The sequence below is a fragment of the Acinonyx jubatus genome, chromosome A1 (genome assembly GCF_027475565.1).
Source record: "Acinonyx jubatus isolate Ajub_Pintada_27869175 chromosome A1, VMU_Ajub_asm_v1.0, whole genome shotgun sequence".
Taxonomy (NCBI): Eukaryota; Metazoa; Chordata; class Mammalia; order Carnivora; family Felidae; genus Acinonyx; species Acinonyx jubatus.
Window position 1 is genome coordinate 70,475,683 of NC_069380.1, and position 13,320 is coordinate 70,489,002.

Genomic DNA, 13,320 nt, shown 5'->3' on the forward strand with positions numbered 1-13,320 from the left:
CCACTGTATACTCTGATTACCTACTTCTTCCTGGTTGAGGACCTGACTCCCATTTGTGGCAGTTCATGATTCTGGGAGCCCGCGCAGTACCCACAGGGGGTAGAGGTCTGGAGCTCCCTCCTGCGCTGCTCTTGGCGCTCATTGGGCAGGCGAATGAGCCGGCAGGGTGAGGGGGGGGGGGGGCACCTTAGTGACAGCCGCTCACTGGGTCCCTCTTGCCCGGCCCACATCCCCAGGGCTTTGCTGGGGCTCCCTCCCCTGGGAGTGGTGGGTGTGGCTGCCACAAGTCCATCAGCTGATACCCATCCTTGCCTTTTTGTGTTTTTGTGAAGCAAGTTTCCCGTTAAGAAAAAGGGGCTAAAAATAATGATGATGTTTTTGTGCCAGATGCAGTTAGCGATCACAGTGTACCATTAAGTTGAAGAGTGAGTGAGCTCTCCCAGCGGAGGATGAGGTCACTGAGGATCAGCAGCTGCGAATGCGGTTGCTTCTGCAATTCTTGGAATCCATTTCCTACTTCGCTGGTAAGGAGGCAGAGGCAGAGTCGTGCGCGGATTCGAAGCGCCGCTGACAGATTATCAGATGGAGGTGGGTAGTAATTGGTACTTCGTGCCTCGCTAGAATTATTTTAAGTGCTGTTTGTATTTGGAAGCTAAGCTTCCGTCAGGCCTGAAGAACAAATTACTAATGTGTTGGTTCTTCCTTGAAAGGCCCGCCCCGCAATGCTGCTCCTCGGGGCCCCAGGCCCCGGCTCACATGAGCTCCGTCTGCAGTCACGGTGCTCAGCACCTGCCATCAAGTAGGTGCTCAGGACTTTGCTGGGTTCCAGTGAAAAGAACCTTCTGCCAAATAAGGAGATGCAAAGAAAAAAAAAAAAAAAGGCCAACAACAGTACCAGCACTTTTAAATTTGGTTTCCTAAAATACCTGGTTTAATTTTACATGAACATCTTTAGTAAATCCTTCTTTAATAAGCTTCATCTGAAAACTCAATGACGTTTTATAGAGTCTAGAACTACCCCAAAACACAGTGTGTTTTTCTTGAGTTTCTTTTATTATACCGAGATAATCAAAATCGGTTTAAAAAATTACTTTTCTTGCTGCTACAAGTTAGAATCAATACAGCAGGGTTGCTAAAATCTAGCTGCAACACAAAGTCTACATTTTAAATGTTATCTTCAGATCAAAGCAAAGCAAAATATGACATATGAATTCTGGAAATGTCATTTAGGGGAATTAAAATCCTGAATTTCCTTATCCGATGTATTCGAGCCCATGGCCGCCTTTAAGCAGCAAAAGCAACAAAGCGCTACCGGAGAGACAGACTTCAGGCGCAGGCTTGTGACCAGTGTGTCAGGAGACTGCGGAAAGCAGCTGTGACTGAAGAAGAGATCGTCCCCTTTCCCACACACTGAGTGTACAAACACTTGTTTCAAAGGGCATTATTATGCTTCCACCTTCAGCGAGTGCAGGCCAGGCTGGTGTCCCCGACTGATCACCAGGGCTCTGTCCACCTTGGCCCTTCTCACCTGTTTTCCCGCGGGTTGTAGGGAAGGCCATGCTCTCCCCGGGAGTCGTAACTGTCGTGGTGCGGGAGGCGGACCCACTCAGGTGCGTAGGAGGCTGTGCTGTACACAAAGCACTGCAGGGTCCCGTCGGTGGCCGGCATCTCCTCCGGGGTGCCCTGCCTGCCCTCCCACTCGAGGACCGTGACCCTCACAGGGGTGCGCTGGTACATGTCGGGGCAACCCTCAAACTCATCCAGGAAGCTGAGCATCTGCTCGTCCACGACATAGATCTCCCCCGCCACGCGGCGCCCCTGCCCTGGGAGGTTAAGCAGCCACGGAATGTTATGTTCGCCGGCGATCACCAAGGGGTACGGCTCCACCGTGCGGCCCCAGCCTTGGAAGGCCGCTCGGCCATTGGCACCGTCCAGCAGGACCTTGTGGTTCGGCTGGCCTCTCTTCAGGGTCCCGTATACGAACACACGAGCCATGCGGGCCGCAGGAGCTGCAAGACAGAAGGGAAGCAGACCGGTACCTACTGAACGTGTCAGAGAGCCGGGGAAGGGCTTTCCGTCCTGCCTGGGGTCGGAGACTTTGGGAAGGTTCCAGGGTCTGCTGGGCGAGCGGGTGCTCGCAATCCCGCTTAGCCCCACAGCCCACTACTCTCGACCATCCTGTGCTGGGCTCCGAGGTGCCAGGAACACCCAACCACCTTTTATAGTCACCCTTCTGGGAAAAGGTACTCATTTAAGAACATACTTGTCAGAGGGAGACAGCCTGTCTCGGGATCAAGCCCTCAGAACCGCTGTTTCTTAGAATGGTTAGTTTTTAATCTTTTTAAAATGACTACAAATTAAACAATAAATATTTTTTATAGAACAGTCAGAAATACTGGTTAGTGAATATAACTATGTATACATACACGGTACCTGCATACATATAAGATAGGCCCATGGAATCCGCTACAAGAGGTCATTCAGGTTCTAGTACTAAATTTACACACCGGTCCTGGCAGCGTGACCCAGCAAAACTTCAACAATCACACCTTCCGTGTCCCTTTTCAAGGTCCTAGAGGGTAATGATGCTTCCCTGTGACTCACTGTGACTCAGCGCAGCAACCTTGGCTCTCATGTGAAGGTAAATATTTACTGCTCACCTGGGTCTGGGCTACAGATTGTTACATAAATTGCTAGAAGTCATTTGTGTAAAAGTGACTCAAACAAAACTAGAAATGGAAGTTAGGCAAGTTGGGCCCCTCCCCAAAGCCTGCATTTCACTGCCCTCCTGGCCCAACGCTGTGTGATGACGGCAGGCTCTGGAAGGAAGACACCGTGCACAGGACAACAGAGGACGTGCCCGTCTGCTGGCAGCAGCCCACCACCAGCCACGAACAGCTGGAAGGTGATGCCCCTGGACACCCATCAGGTGGTCCTTGGAAAAGTCCCACTTGGCTCACAGAACTTCCACTTCCTGGTATGGGGGTCTCGGCCTCACCCGACCTCTTCAGGGTATCTGCGGAGGATGCACAGCCCCCACAAACCAGCACGCCTGCTGACCTCTCCTCCTGTCCACTGCGTCCCTCTCGGTCATCAGTGGAACGTCAGGACATGCACAGGTTTTGGATGAACCTCAGGAAGGCTCGGCTGTGGGAGAAGCACCAGGTTGGCCGTGCATGTGCACCCTGAACACTTGGCAACATTGGGACACCTTGAACAGGACGGGGACGCACCCAGAGCTCTTGTTCTGGTGACCCTGGTGACAGGGAAGGACAGAGCAGAGCTATGGGGTGTGGAGGGAGTCATGCCAGGGAGGACAGCACGGAGGTGAATCAGGCGGGAGCTGCGACACAGGTGCGGAGGGAAGAGGAAGGAGTAGACGCTGGAGCCGAGGGTGGCCGGGGCCGGGGGATGGCACAGCTGGGCACAGAGAGCGTCAGCATGAACTGTGGGGACAGCGGGAGCGCACCGGACGGGTCTCTGTGGAGACCAGACACTTGGGAGCAGCCCCGACTCCCCCACATGTGTATCCTGCCCTCCAGCAGGCTCTGTCCACCGCTCCACCCAGTGCAACCCCGGGTCCAGCCATTTCCCGCCCTCCTGCAGCCTCCGCCCAGAGGGTCTTCCTCCAAAACAGAGGCCTCGCCTCCCCCCACCACCCCAGGGGTCACCTGCCCACCTCCAGGCCCCTTCACAGCGGCTTCCTCGGGCCGGCCCGGAGCAGCACCCACCCAGCCCTGCCTCGCCCCAACTTCTCTCCAAGGGGCCTGCTCCCTGAAGGGCCGCCTGTCCTGTTTCCTGCTGGAGTGTTCGGAGCTGGCAGCAAGTGTGGAAACCACGTTGGCTGGTAAGGATCGAAGAACGCGCAGGTGGACAAAGCCATTCAAAACTGGAGACTTGCTCTCGCCATCACTGGCGCCCCAGCTTTCTCCTCTTTGATTAAATGTGTTTTTAAAAAGTAATATGTGTGCATAATGTAACCGTGAACTAGTTCTACGGGAAAGATGAAAGTGCCTACCCTTTCCCACTCCCTGGAGGCCGCACTTTTAAGCCTTAAGCTGTGGCATCGGTATTTATCTGCGTACTGTTGATGACATGCACGGCTACTTCTGGATTTTTCCATTTTGTCTTACCTTCCTGAAGCAGGTGAGCTCAGTGGTTTACAGCACAGACTTTGCCTGGGTGGTGACTTCAGGCAAACCACCTAACCTCTTGGTCTTGACTGTAAAAAGAAGTAAAACAGCAGCCTGGCTGCTCTGTGAGGTCGTACCACCGGTGGTCCCGCGTGCCCTGGTGGCTGTGGTCATCACTGCCACCGGTGCCCTGAGGACGCATGCCCGCCTTGTCCCCGACCCTCCAGCGGACTCCCATCAGTGTTTGCTCAGACCCACACTCAGTTCAGCAGAACTATGTAAACACTGTCCTCAGATAAGGCACACAGTGTACTATCATTAACTTCCTTTCTTGGACAACTTTTCTGTTTTCCTTGGAATTAAAAATTGCTTGCAGCTTCCTCCTCCCCCCCTCTTTGCTCAAGTTTCTCTGACACTAATTCAGCCTCACATTTTCAGAAAGTGCTGTAAGAATCCTTTCAGCCTTGACCACTGTTAAAGAACAAACACTGAACTCAGGAAGTGTGAGGATGGCATTGCCTTGATGTGTAGGTTGGGCGGCCCCCATCTGGCACATGGAGGGGCGCTCCAAGGACTTGTACCAGATGGAAGCTTTTCACAGGACTGCAGCGGTGGCGGCGGGCAAGAAAGTTATTAGCAAAAGAACAAGATTGCTCCGGGCAAGGTCACCTTCCCTTAGAGGGGAGCCAGGCAGTCTCACCAGGTGGGTTACTTCCTGTTCTCTGGGCAACGGACAGGGCCCCCGTGACAGATCACTTCATTGGCGCTGATCAGGAAACTCCTGATCGACCACTGCAGACTACATTTCTGGGGAAGTCTGAAAGGACAGTTAGGTTGGGTGTAAAGTCTTGATTTAGTGCCTTGGCCTAAGTGCAGCCATTTTGGGCCTCTGCTTCTCTTTTTAACACCACCCACTGGGTTCTCCTCATTTTCCCCTGGAGCCCATCCTGTTGCAGTGTGGTACTGCTGCCATCTGGGATGTACCGCCATGCTGCCAAGGGCTCCTCTGAGCCAGTGCAGGAGCCTGGCCCCTGGGTCCCATGGCCCCTTCTTCGACTCCCTCATTGTGCCGAAGCTAATTTTCTCCCACCCTCAATTAACAATGTGGCTTGTTAGAGAATTCTAGAAATAATTTTCTAAAGAACTTTAAAGTCATTTGTTTTCTGATTTCCCAAGTTCTTGTTGAGAAGTCCAGTGCCATTGGACTCCCCCATCCTCTGTTCAGGACTTGAGCTTTCCTCTCTGGAAACTCTCAAGGTTTTCCTTTTTCCCTTGGATTCTGAGGTAATGGTGTATCTTCTTGTGGGTTTCTTTCATTTATTGTGCCGGGAATTCCCATCTGAAAACTGACCATCTTGGATCGTGGGGAATTTTCTTCTCATTCCTACCTTATTGTTCTCTTTCTTGTCTTCTAATACTCAGGTATTGTGTTTCCTGGATTAATTTCCCAGTTTTCTTTTTTCCAGGTATTTTTCTTTTTTCAAAAAATTTTAAAAAGGTTTTTATTTTTGAGAGAGACAGAGCATGAGCAGGGGAGGGGCAGAGAGAGAGGGAGACGCAGAACCCAAAGCAGGCTTCAGGCTCTGAGCTGTCAGCACAGAGCCCGACTCGGGGCTGGAACTCACGGACTGCGAGACCATGACCTGAGCTGAAGTTGCCGCTTAACCAACTGAGTCACCCAGGTGCCCCCCAGGTATTTTTCTTTATAGACTAATTTCCAGGTCTTTTATGAATTTGTGTCTATTTTTTGCCATTGGATTTCTTTCCCAGCACAAAACCATCTCTCATCTTTGGGAAGGTATTATCATGCATTTGGTTTGTTGTTTTCATCTTTGCCTGCTTTGCCTCTATTTTGGTGTGTTTCTTTAGATGTTTTCTTCAAATGCCAGTAATCCTTGGCTGTTGGCCTTTCATATTGAGAATCAAGACACCATATAGGAAATTAAAGCTCTGTGTGCTAGGGAGGGAGCCTGATGGTCGACAGGCCTCATGTGGGGGATCTGGGTACAGGTTTGGGGGGTGCCAGATAATGATCTACAGGTATGCAGATTTTCCCTCGATCCCCATTTTCAGGGTGCCACTCACCCCACCCTCAGCTGGACCTGATGTCCCCAATACCAAGCCTCTCTGGACAGTAACCCACCTGTTCTCTGCAGGAAGCAGGGAGACTGGTGTCTCTGCTCCCTATGAGGACGTTCACCCTCTCCTCCTGTTTCTACTCTGATCCTTGTCTTCGCACGCCCATGGGTCCAGAGTTCCTCTGCTGCTTTGCTCTACCAGGTGGCTAGCTGCTTGCTGGCTTCTTACTATGCAGGGTCTTAAGTTTCCGGTTTCTCCAGGCTGCTAAGTCATTTTCTGTCTACCATCTTGTCTTTCTGGGTCACTAGAGTGATTTTTAGGGAGAAAGCAGGCACAGAAGAGCCTGTTCCTCTTGTGTCTCCCTCACTGCACCACCCATCCAGCCACTTCACAGGGCCCTCAGCCCCTTCATCTTTCCAGAGGCTCAATGTGAACTGGGATGGAGGTGGGAGTTTGGAAACCACTTGCTTAGAGGGGCACTGAGGAGAGTTTATGGCACCACTGACTTGGGTGTGTTTAAGGTCGCCAAGAGAAAGCCAGTAAGGTAGCAATCATGGGCACAGAGAGGGCTGGTGATGGCTGGGGGGACAAGGAGAGGTCTGCTTATAGAGGCGGAATCCTGTCTGCTGAGGCAAGAGCAGGGGGGAGAATGGGAAGCAACCACAGGAAAAGGCCACCACAGCCCTCAGGGAGATGCAGGCTGTGTACCCAGAGGCCTCGTGTTGAGTGCAGGGGTGCATGCTGTAGGGAGCAGAGCTGGTCACCCCAAAATATGCCTCTTTGGCATGAGGATTATTTTAGGATGAATATTTTTAAGAAACACAGGAGAAACTCTGATAGAAGTTACCCTTTATATAAGAGTCATTTACATCTATAAGGGGTGTCTCCATACATTATCTTCCCAGCTCTACCAGCAAGCAGAAGATGCCTACATCTCTAGAAACTATCGATGCCAAAGGCAAAGACCAAGAGATGCACATCCTTGCCCTTGTTCACCATACTTTGCCTGAAGACCTCCCACAGCCGGCTTCCTGGCCCCAACATCTTCTCTTGCCTTTTGCTGGAAATGGTATTTAAGGGGAGGGTTGTGGGTCATGTGCGGAGGTACTCCGTTCTCCTGGGTCTCCCCATGCATGCAGGAGGTATATGTGTTACAAAACTTGTGTGTTCCTCTCCTGTTAATCTTTTATTACAGGGAGTGTCTCAGTCAAGAGCCTATGACGGTAGAGGGCATATTATTTTCCCTCCCCACATAAAGGAGGAGATATATTCGCCTCTCCTCTGCTTGCTGTGAAGGTCAAGGGAAAGACAGGTTGGTAAATGGGCAGCATCCAAAAAAAAAAAAAAAGTGGAGCAAGGACAATAGGAAAGAGTGCACCCAGGGCGTGGTGAGGGGGACCCTGCCTTAGGACAGATGGGTGGCCACAGGGACGTTTGTGCCGGGTTGCCTGGCCTTTCCTTAAAATAGGTGATGTTGTCTGTCCAGGATGGGGCGGGTGCCACCAGGGCTGAGAACTTGCAGAATGGAAAGAGGTTTAGAACAGTCCTACTGGAGAAAGCCTGGGCTTTGGAATAAGAGCCATAAGATGCCAGAGCAGGTTCTGAGCAAAGAAAGTGTCATGCTTCCATTATTCAAGGGATTCAATTGCAAAGGAAGGAAAGAAATGCCTCTTCCAGGAGAGGAGAGGGGAGGAAGGACAGAAACTGTGGTCAGAGGGCTGCAGAGGATGGCACTTCTGCAGGGGCTGATTACTTCCCTGCGATGACCGGCCCTGGGCCAAGTGCCACGTGCCATCCCAGCTTACCGGATCCCCAGCACCCCGTTAAAGACGGGTGGCGGTACCTCATTTGAGGGATGAGCAAATTAAAGTGGTCGAGGTGAGGCTCCCTGCACAGAGCCTGTGGGGGCAGCACCAGGAACTGGGCTACATCTACAGGACTCTGAATGCCTCCAGGGCTCTGCACTTCCAGATCCCAAGGGAACTGTGACCCTGTCACGTACAGCCCAGGACTCAGGCTCTGCAGTGACAGTGCCAAGGACATACTATACTCTTTTTCTCTCCCCTCCCTTTGTTTTGACTGAATTTTAGTTGATAAATCAATTACTTCTCTGTATTTCTCTTATTTTCAAATTTTTAAAAATTGTGGTAAAATACACAAAACATAAAATTTACCATCCTAACCATTTTTAAGCGTACAGTTCGTTAGTGTTAGGTGCATTCACACTGTTGTGCACCCATCACCAGCATCCATCTCCAAAACTCTTTCCATCTTACAAAACTGAAACTCTATACCCATTACATAAGAACTCCCCATTCCCTGTCTTCCCACCCCTGGCAACCCCATGCTGCTTTCTATGAGTTTGGCCTACTCTAGGTACCTCACATAAGTGAAATTATATAGTGTTTATCTCTTTGTGGCTGGATAATTTCACTGAGCATAATGTCCTCAAGGTTCATCCGTGTTGCAGCACATGTCAGAATTTCTTTCCTATTTAAGGCTGAATAATACTCCATCATATGCATACACCATATTTGTTCATTCATCCACCAAAAGACATTTGGGTTACTTCCACTTCTTGGCTATTGTGAATAATGCAGCCACGAACATAGGATTGCTAGATCATATGGTTATTCTATGTTTAATTTTCTGAAGAACCTCCATATAGTATTCTATTAGCAGCTGTACCATTTTGCATTCCTACCTGCAGTGCACAAGGCCTCCAATTTCTCCACAGCACTTGTTACATTGTTTTCTGATGCTTTTTTTGATAGTGGTCATCCTAACTGGTGTGAGGTGGTATCTCACTGTGGTTTTGATTTGCATTTCCATAATTAGTGATGTTTTAGCATCTTTTCATGTGCTTATTGGTCATTCATGTATCTTTTTTGGAGGAATGTCTATTCAAGTGCTTTGCCTACTTTTTTATCAGGTTGTTTTTCACTATTGAGTTCTAGTTCTCTATATCTTCTGGGTATTAACCTTTCCTCAGATGCATGATTTACAAATATGTTCTCCCATTCCATAGGGGGTGCTTTTTCATTCTGTTGATTGCATCTTTGATGCACAGTTTTGAATTTTGGTGTTGTCCAATGTATTTTTACTTTTACCATTTTTGGTGTCCTATCCAAGAAATCACTACCAAATCGAATGTCAAACTTTTGCCCAATGTTTTCTCCTAAGGGTTTTATAGCCTTAGCTCTTCTGTTAGGTTGTTGATCATTTTGAGTTAATTTTTGTATGTGATGTAAAGTAAGGGTCCAGCTTTATTCTCTTACATATGGATATCCAGTTTCCCAACTTTTGTAAAGACTGACCTTTCCCCATTGGTCTTGGCACCCTCATCAAAAATCACTTAACCATACATGCAAGGATTGATTTATAGACTCTGCCGTCTTCCATACCATACTGTTTTGATTACTGTAGCTCTGCAGTAAGTTTTTTGAAGTCAGGAAGTATGAGACCTCCAACTTTGTTATTGTTCACGATTACACTGCTTATTTGGGGTAGCCTGGTATTCTTCATGAATTTCAGAATGGATTTTTCTATTTCTGCAAAAAGTCACTTTGGGAATTTTCATGACAGTTGCATTAAATCTATAGATTTGGTAGATCTGGGTAGTCTGAGCATCCTAACAATATTTAATCTTCCAATCCATGAACACGAGCTGTCTTTCCATTTATTTGTCTTTAATTACTTTCAGCAACATATTGTAGTTTTCAGTGTACAAGCCTTTTACCTCCTTGTTAAGCATTTTACTTGCCTGATTGTTTCAGGTAGGATTTTTTTTTCTTTTTAAGAGAGAATGAGAGAGTGCGTAAAAGTGGGGAGAAGGGCAGAGAGAGAGAGAGAATCCAAAGCACACTCCACGCTCAGCCCAACAAAGGGCTCAATCCTGGGATCGTAATCTGAGCTGAAACCAAGAGTCAGATGCTCAGCTGACTGAGCCACCCAAGCGCCCCTCAGGTAGGACTTATAATACTACACTGAAAGAAGTGGTGAACAAGACAAGGATGCTTGCTTTCTGATCTTAGAGGAAAAACCTTTCAGTCTTTCACCATTGAGTGTGATGTTAGTTTGGGGATTTTTATATACAGCCTTTATTATGTTGAGGTAGTTGCCTTCTGTTTCTAGTTTAAGTGTTTTTACCACAAACTGGCATTGAATCTTGTCAACTTTTTCCCCTTCATTCTGTTAACGTGTATTACATTGGTTATTTTCTTATGTTGAACCACCCTTGCATTCCTGAGACAAACTCCACTTGGTGGTGGTATATAATCCATTTAATTCTGTTTGCTAATATTCTGTTTAGAATTTTTGCATCAATCTTCAGCAGGGATATTAATCTGGTTTTGGTATCAGATTAGAATGCTGCCCTCATTGAATGAGTTTCATTGAATGAGTTTGAAAGTGTCCCCTCCTCTTCAATTTTTGGGAAGATTTGGTAAAATTCACCAGTGAAGTCATCTGGTTCTGGTCTCTGTTAAGGGGTTTTTGATTAGTAATTCAATCTCTTTTTTTGGTTACTCTGATTTTCTATTTCATCACAATTTATCCTGACAGGGTGTGTTTCTAGGCATGAGCCATTTCATCCAGGTTTCAATTTGTTGGCACACAGTTGTTCTCTTATAATCCTTTTTATCTCTACTAAATGGGTTGTACTTTTCCCTCTTTCATTTCTGACTTTATATCTTTTTTTCTTCCTAGTAAATCTAGACACAAGTTTGTCAATTTTGTTGATTTTCTCTATTGTTCTTCTGTTCTCTATTTTATCTCTGCTCTAATCTCTGTTTTTTCCTTCCTTTTGCTAGCTTTGGGTTTAGTTTTCCTTTCTGTTCTTTGACGGGTTCATCCTGTCTCCAAGGGCTGCAATGAGGGTGACAGCCAATAGGACATGCAAAAAGTCTACTTACATGCACCAGATCCTCTCCGAACCCCAGCCAGAGCTAGCTGAGAATATGCTTGTGATTCATCCAGTCTGGGAGCGGGCAGCACTGCCACAGCAGAAGGGAATGCCACCTCCTGAGGCTCATACATTACTATGTTTCAGCCTGGTTAGAGTTTTGGATAAAATGCAAGAGTTTAGGAACAGCTCTAGGTGAGCCATCTGGGCTTTTCCAGAGGAAACTGAAGAGTGACCTTTAGAAGTGGCTCTGTCTCTGCTTTACTGTGGTGTATCCCCCCCGGGTAGGCCTCTTCTAGGACACTGATGGCCTGGCCAGCCCTGTGGGCTCAGACAGCAGTGTGGGCTGAACCCTTTTAGGGTGGCCTCAGTGTTCTACAGATGGACGTTTAAGAACACAGTGCGTGGTAAGTGTAAGGAGATGCACTGTGGCACAATGACAGGCCTGAATCAAATCCCCACCTCTACCACTCAGCAGCTGTGGGTCTTTGGGAAAAGTTATTTTAAACCTGGGTTCATCCCATCTCTAGTGACTGCTGACTGTGTGTCCAGCCTCAAAACCCAATGAATGTTCTGAAGTTCTCCACCCTACCTCCTTCATTAAGGTCTTATAAAAATATCTACTGGCTTATATTCTTCTCAATGAAGCCTCTTAAAAAAATAAAAATGAATATTCTACATAATAAATGGGAGAGGGAATCACGCCATATCAATAACTGGTTGGGCGTTGATGAGTTTTCAGAGCCAAGAATCCCTGGGAAGGTGCTGTTACATAGAAATGATCATGGTTAGGCCACAGGTTGTTAACTTCGACTCTGTGGAAAATCAGTCCAGTAGCTTTCTTCTACAGAAGATAGCTTTTTCCCATAAAAGAAAACCTAGCAATAAAAATTAAACTTCTTTACTAGGAAAAAATGTAGCTAGCTAGAATGACCAAATTATAATAGTCTACATTTCATCTCTTGTATCTTTTACTACTTATGTAAGGGGGGGGAGGGGGGAAGAATTAACATTTTGCATTTCTGGCTCCTTTCATAAGAAAAACATCATTACCTTTCTGATTGTGTTTTGAACAAACACAGATCCTTCAGGAAGAAACTCATCCCTGTGGGGATTGAGAAAGGATCAGAGTTAAGCACTGAAACAAGCAATTAATTCCCATTAGAGGATTAAGGCACTCATGTTCACTTTGAATCAGAAAAACAAATTGTGAATAAAATCATGTACAACCAAGAGGTTACTTGTCAAAGTTAATAAATTAGAGAATTGAAGGGCCAGCTGGAATGCACAGGGGAGGCTGAGCACCACAGGCAGGCACACTGGTGGGGTTTCATATTTGTGGGATAAGATCGGCCATCCTCTTTAAATGCCACAGAGCCATGGCAGGGACTGGGGTGGGGGGGTCACGGTTTGTTATGATGCTGTCCTTCTGCTAACAGATGGGGTCTATGAGAGGACGTCTAAAAGTGTTTTTCAACCCTGTTATGTCACCATCCACCACACATGGATTACCCTACAATATCAACGAGAGAGACACACGAGATGCTAACATTATTCAGTGTGGCAGGAGCTGATTCTAAATGACCTGAAGCACCATCTCTGCCAACATTACCAGCATATACAGGACTGAGTGGGAGGCCACTGCTGCACTAAGGTCTCAGGACCCTCCACTTGGGAGTCGAGGAGCCCAAAACTGAACCCCTGTCCCAAACCAACTGGTTGGGAATGACGTGGACAGTGAGGGGTCAGTAGGGAGGTGGGACAGGCACAAAAACTTTTACTTCAGCAAATTTTGGTTGCTTTAGCATTGTCAATATTTCAGAACACGAAACCACCCGTGGAAGTGCCCATCTGGCCTGGCGCTGCTGGAAACGCCTGCCCCTTGCTCAGCAGTTTTCAGTCTTCAAACACAGCCCGTCTATAGTTTCGTATTTCATCGCTGAAGCAGAAATTGAAAGTGATTACGAATCATTCCCATAATTGTTGGATTTTTCCTGCTTAATTTTTTTCTTAGCCACCTGGTGGTAAGAGTGTAAAAGGCAGGGTTGCAGTAAGAGTTTATTGTGCTAGTTTACAAATGGCAGCTATCGCAAAGGCTGAGACCACATTTAGAAACACATGTACCAGGTGAAGCAAAGGGCTAACGGTGAACTGTTCTCAAACTTACCGGCAAAGGGACTTCAATGGGCACCAGCTTCTAACATG

The 13,320-nt window shown here is 47.5% G+C and overlaps 2 protein-coding genes across 9 annotated transcripts in view; one reads left to right on the forward strand and one right to left on the reverse strand.

Annotated features, from left to right (window-relative positions):
* Positions 1–1,034: 1,034 nt before the first annotated feature.
* Positions 1,035–13,320, reverse strand: part of GGACT (gamma-glutamylamine cyclotransferase) — a 46,872-nt gene continuing 34,586 nt past the window's right edge. For 4 of the 8 annotated variants that reach the window (XM_053217567.1, XM_015075999.3, XM_027065173.2 and 1 more), the window contains 3 exons: positions 12,169–12,220; positions 11,126–11,263; positions 1,035–2,009 (listed from right to left, as the gene is read on the reverse strand). In XM_053217567.1, the coding sequence (XP_053073542.1) occupies positions 1,525–2,009; positions 11,126–11,249 (609 nt within the window). In that variant the 5' untranslated portion in view covers positions 11,250–11,263; positions 12,169–12,220 and the 3' untranslated portion in view covers positions 1,035–1,524. The remainder of the gene's footprint in view (positions 2,010–11,125; positions 11,264–12,168; positions 12,221–13,320) is intronic. The other 4 variants (XM_027065176.2, XM_053217586.1, XM_015076001.3 and 1 more) reach the window with 2 other exon arrangements.
* LOC113601099 (histone-lysine N-methyltransferase 2B-like) lies at positions 2,005–12,110 on the forward strand. The gene is made up of 2 exons (XM_053217561.1): positions 2,005–3,847; positions 10,013–12,110. Exons 1-2 carry the CDS (start codon positions 3,286–3,288, stop codon positions 10,117–10,119), a joined length of 669 nt encoding a protein of 222 aa, XP_053073536.1. The 5' UTR covers positions 2,005–3,285; the 3' UTR covers positions 10,120–12,110.

Coding starts and splice junctions, on each gene's coding strand:
- LOC113601099 (XM_053217561.1), top strand. CDS start 3,286: ATGGGGTGTGGAGGGAGTCATGCCAGGGAGGACAGCACGGAGGTGAAT. Junction 3,848..10,012: donor TGTGGAAACCACGTTGGCTG/GTAAGGATCGAA, acceptor TTTCTTTTTAAG/AGAGAATGAGAGAGTGCGTA.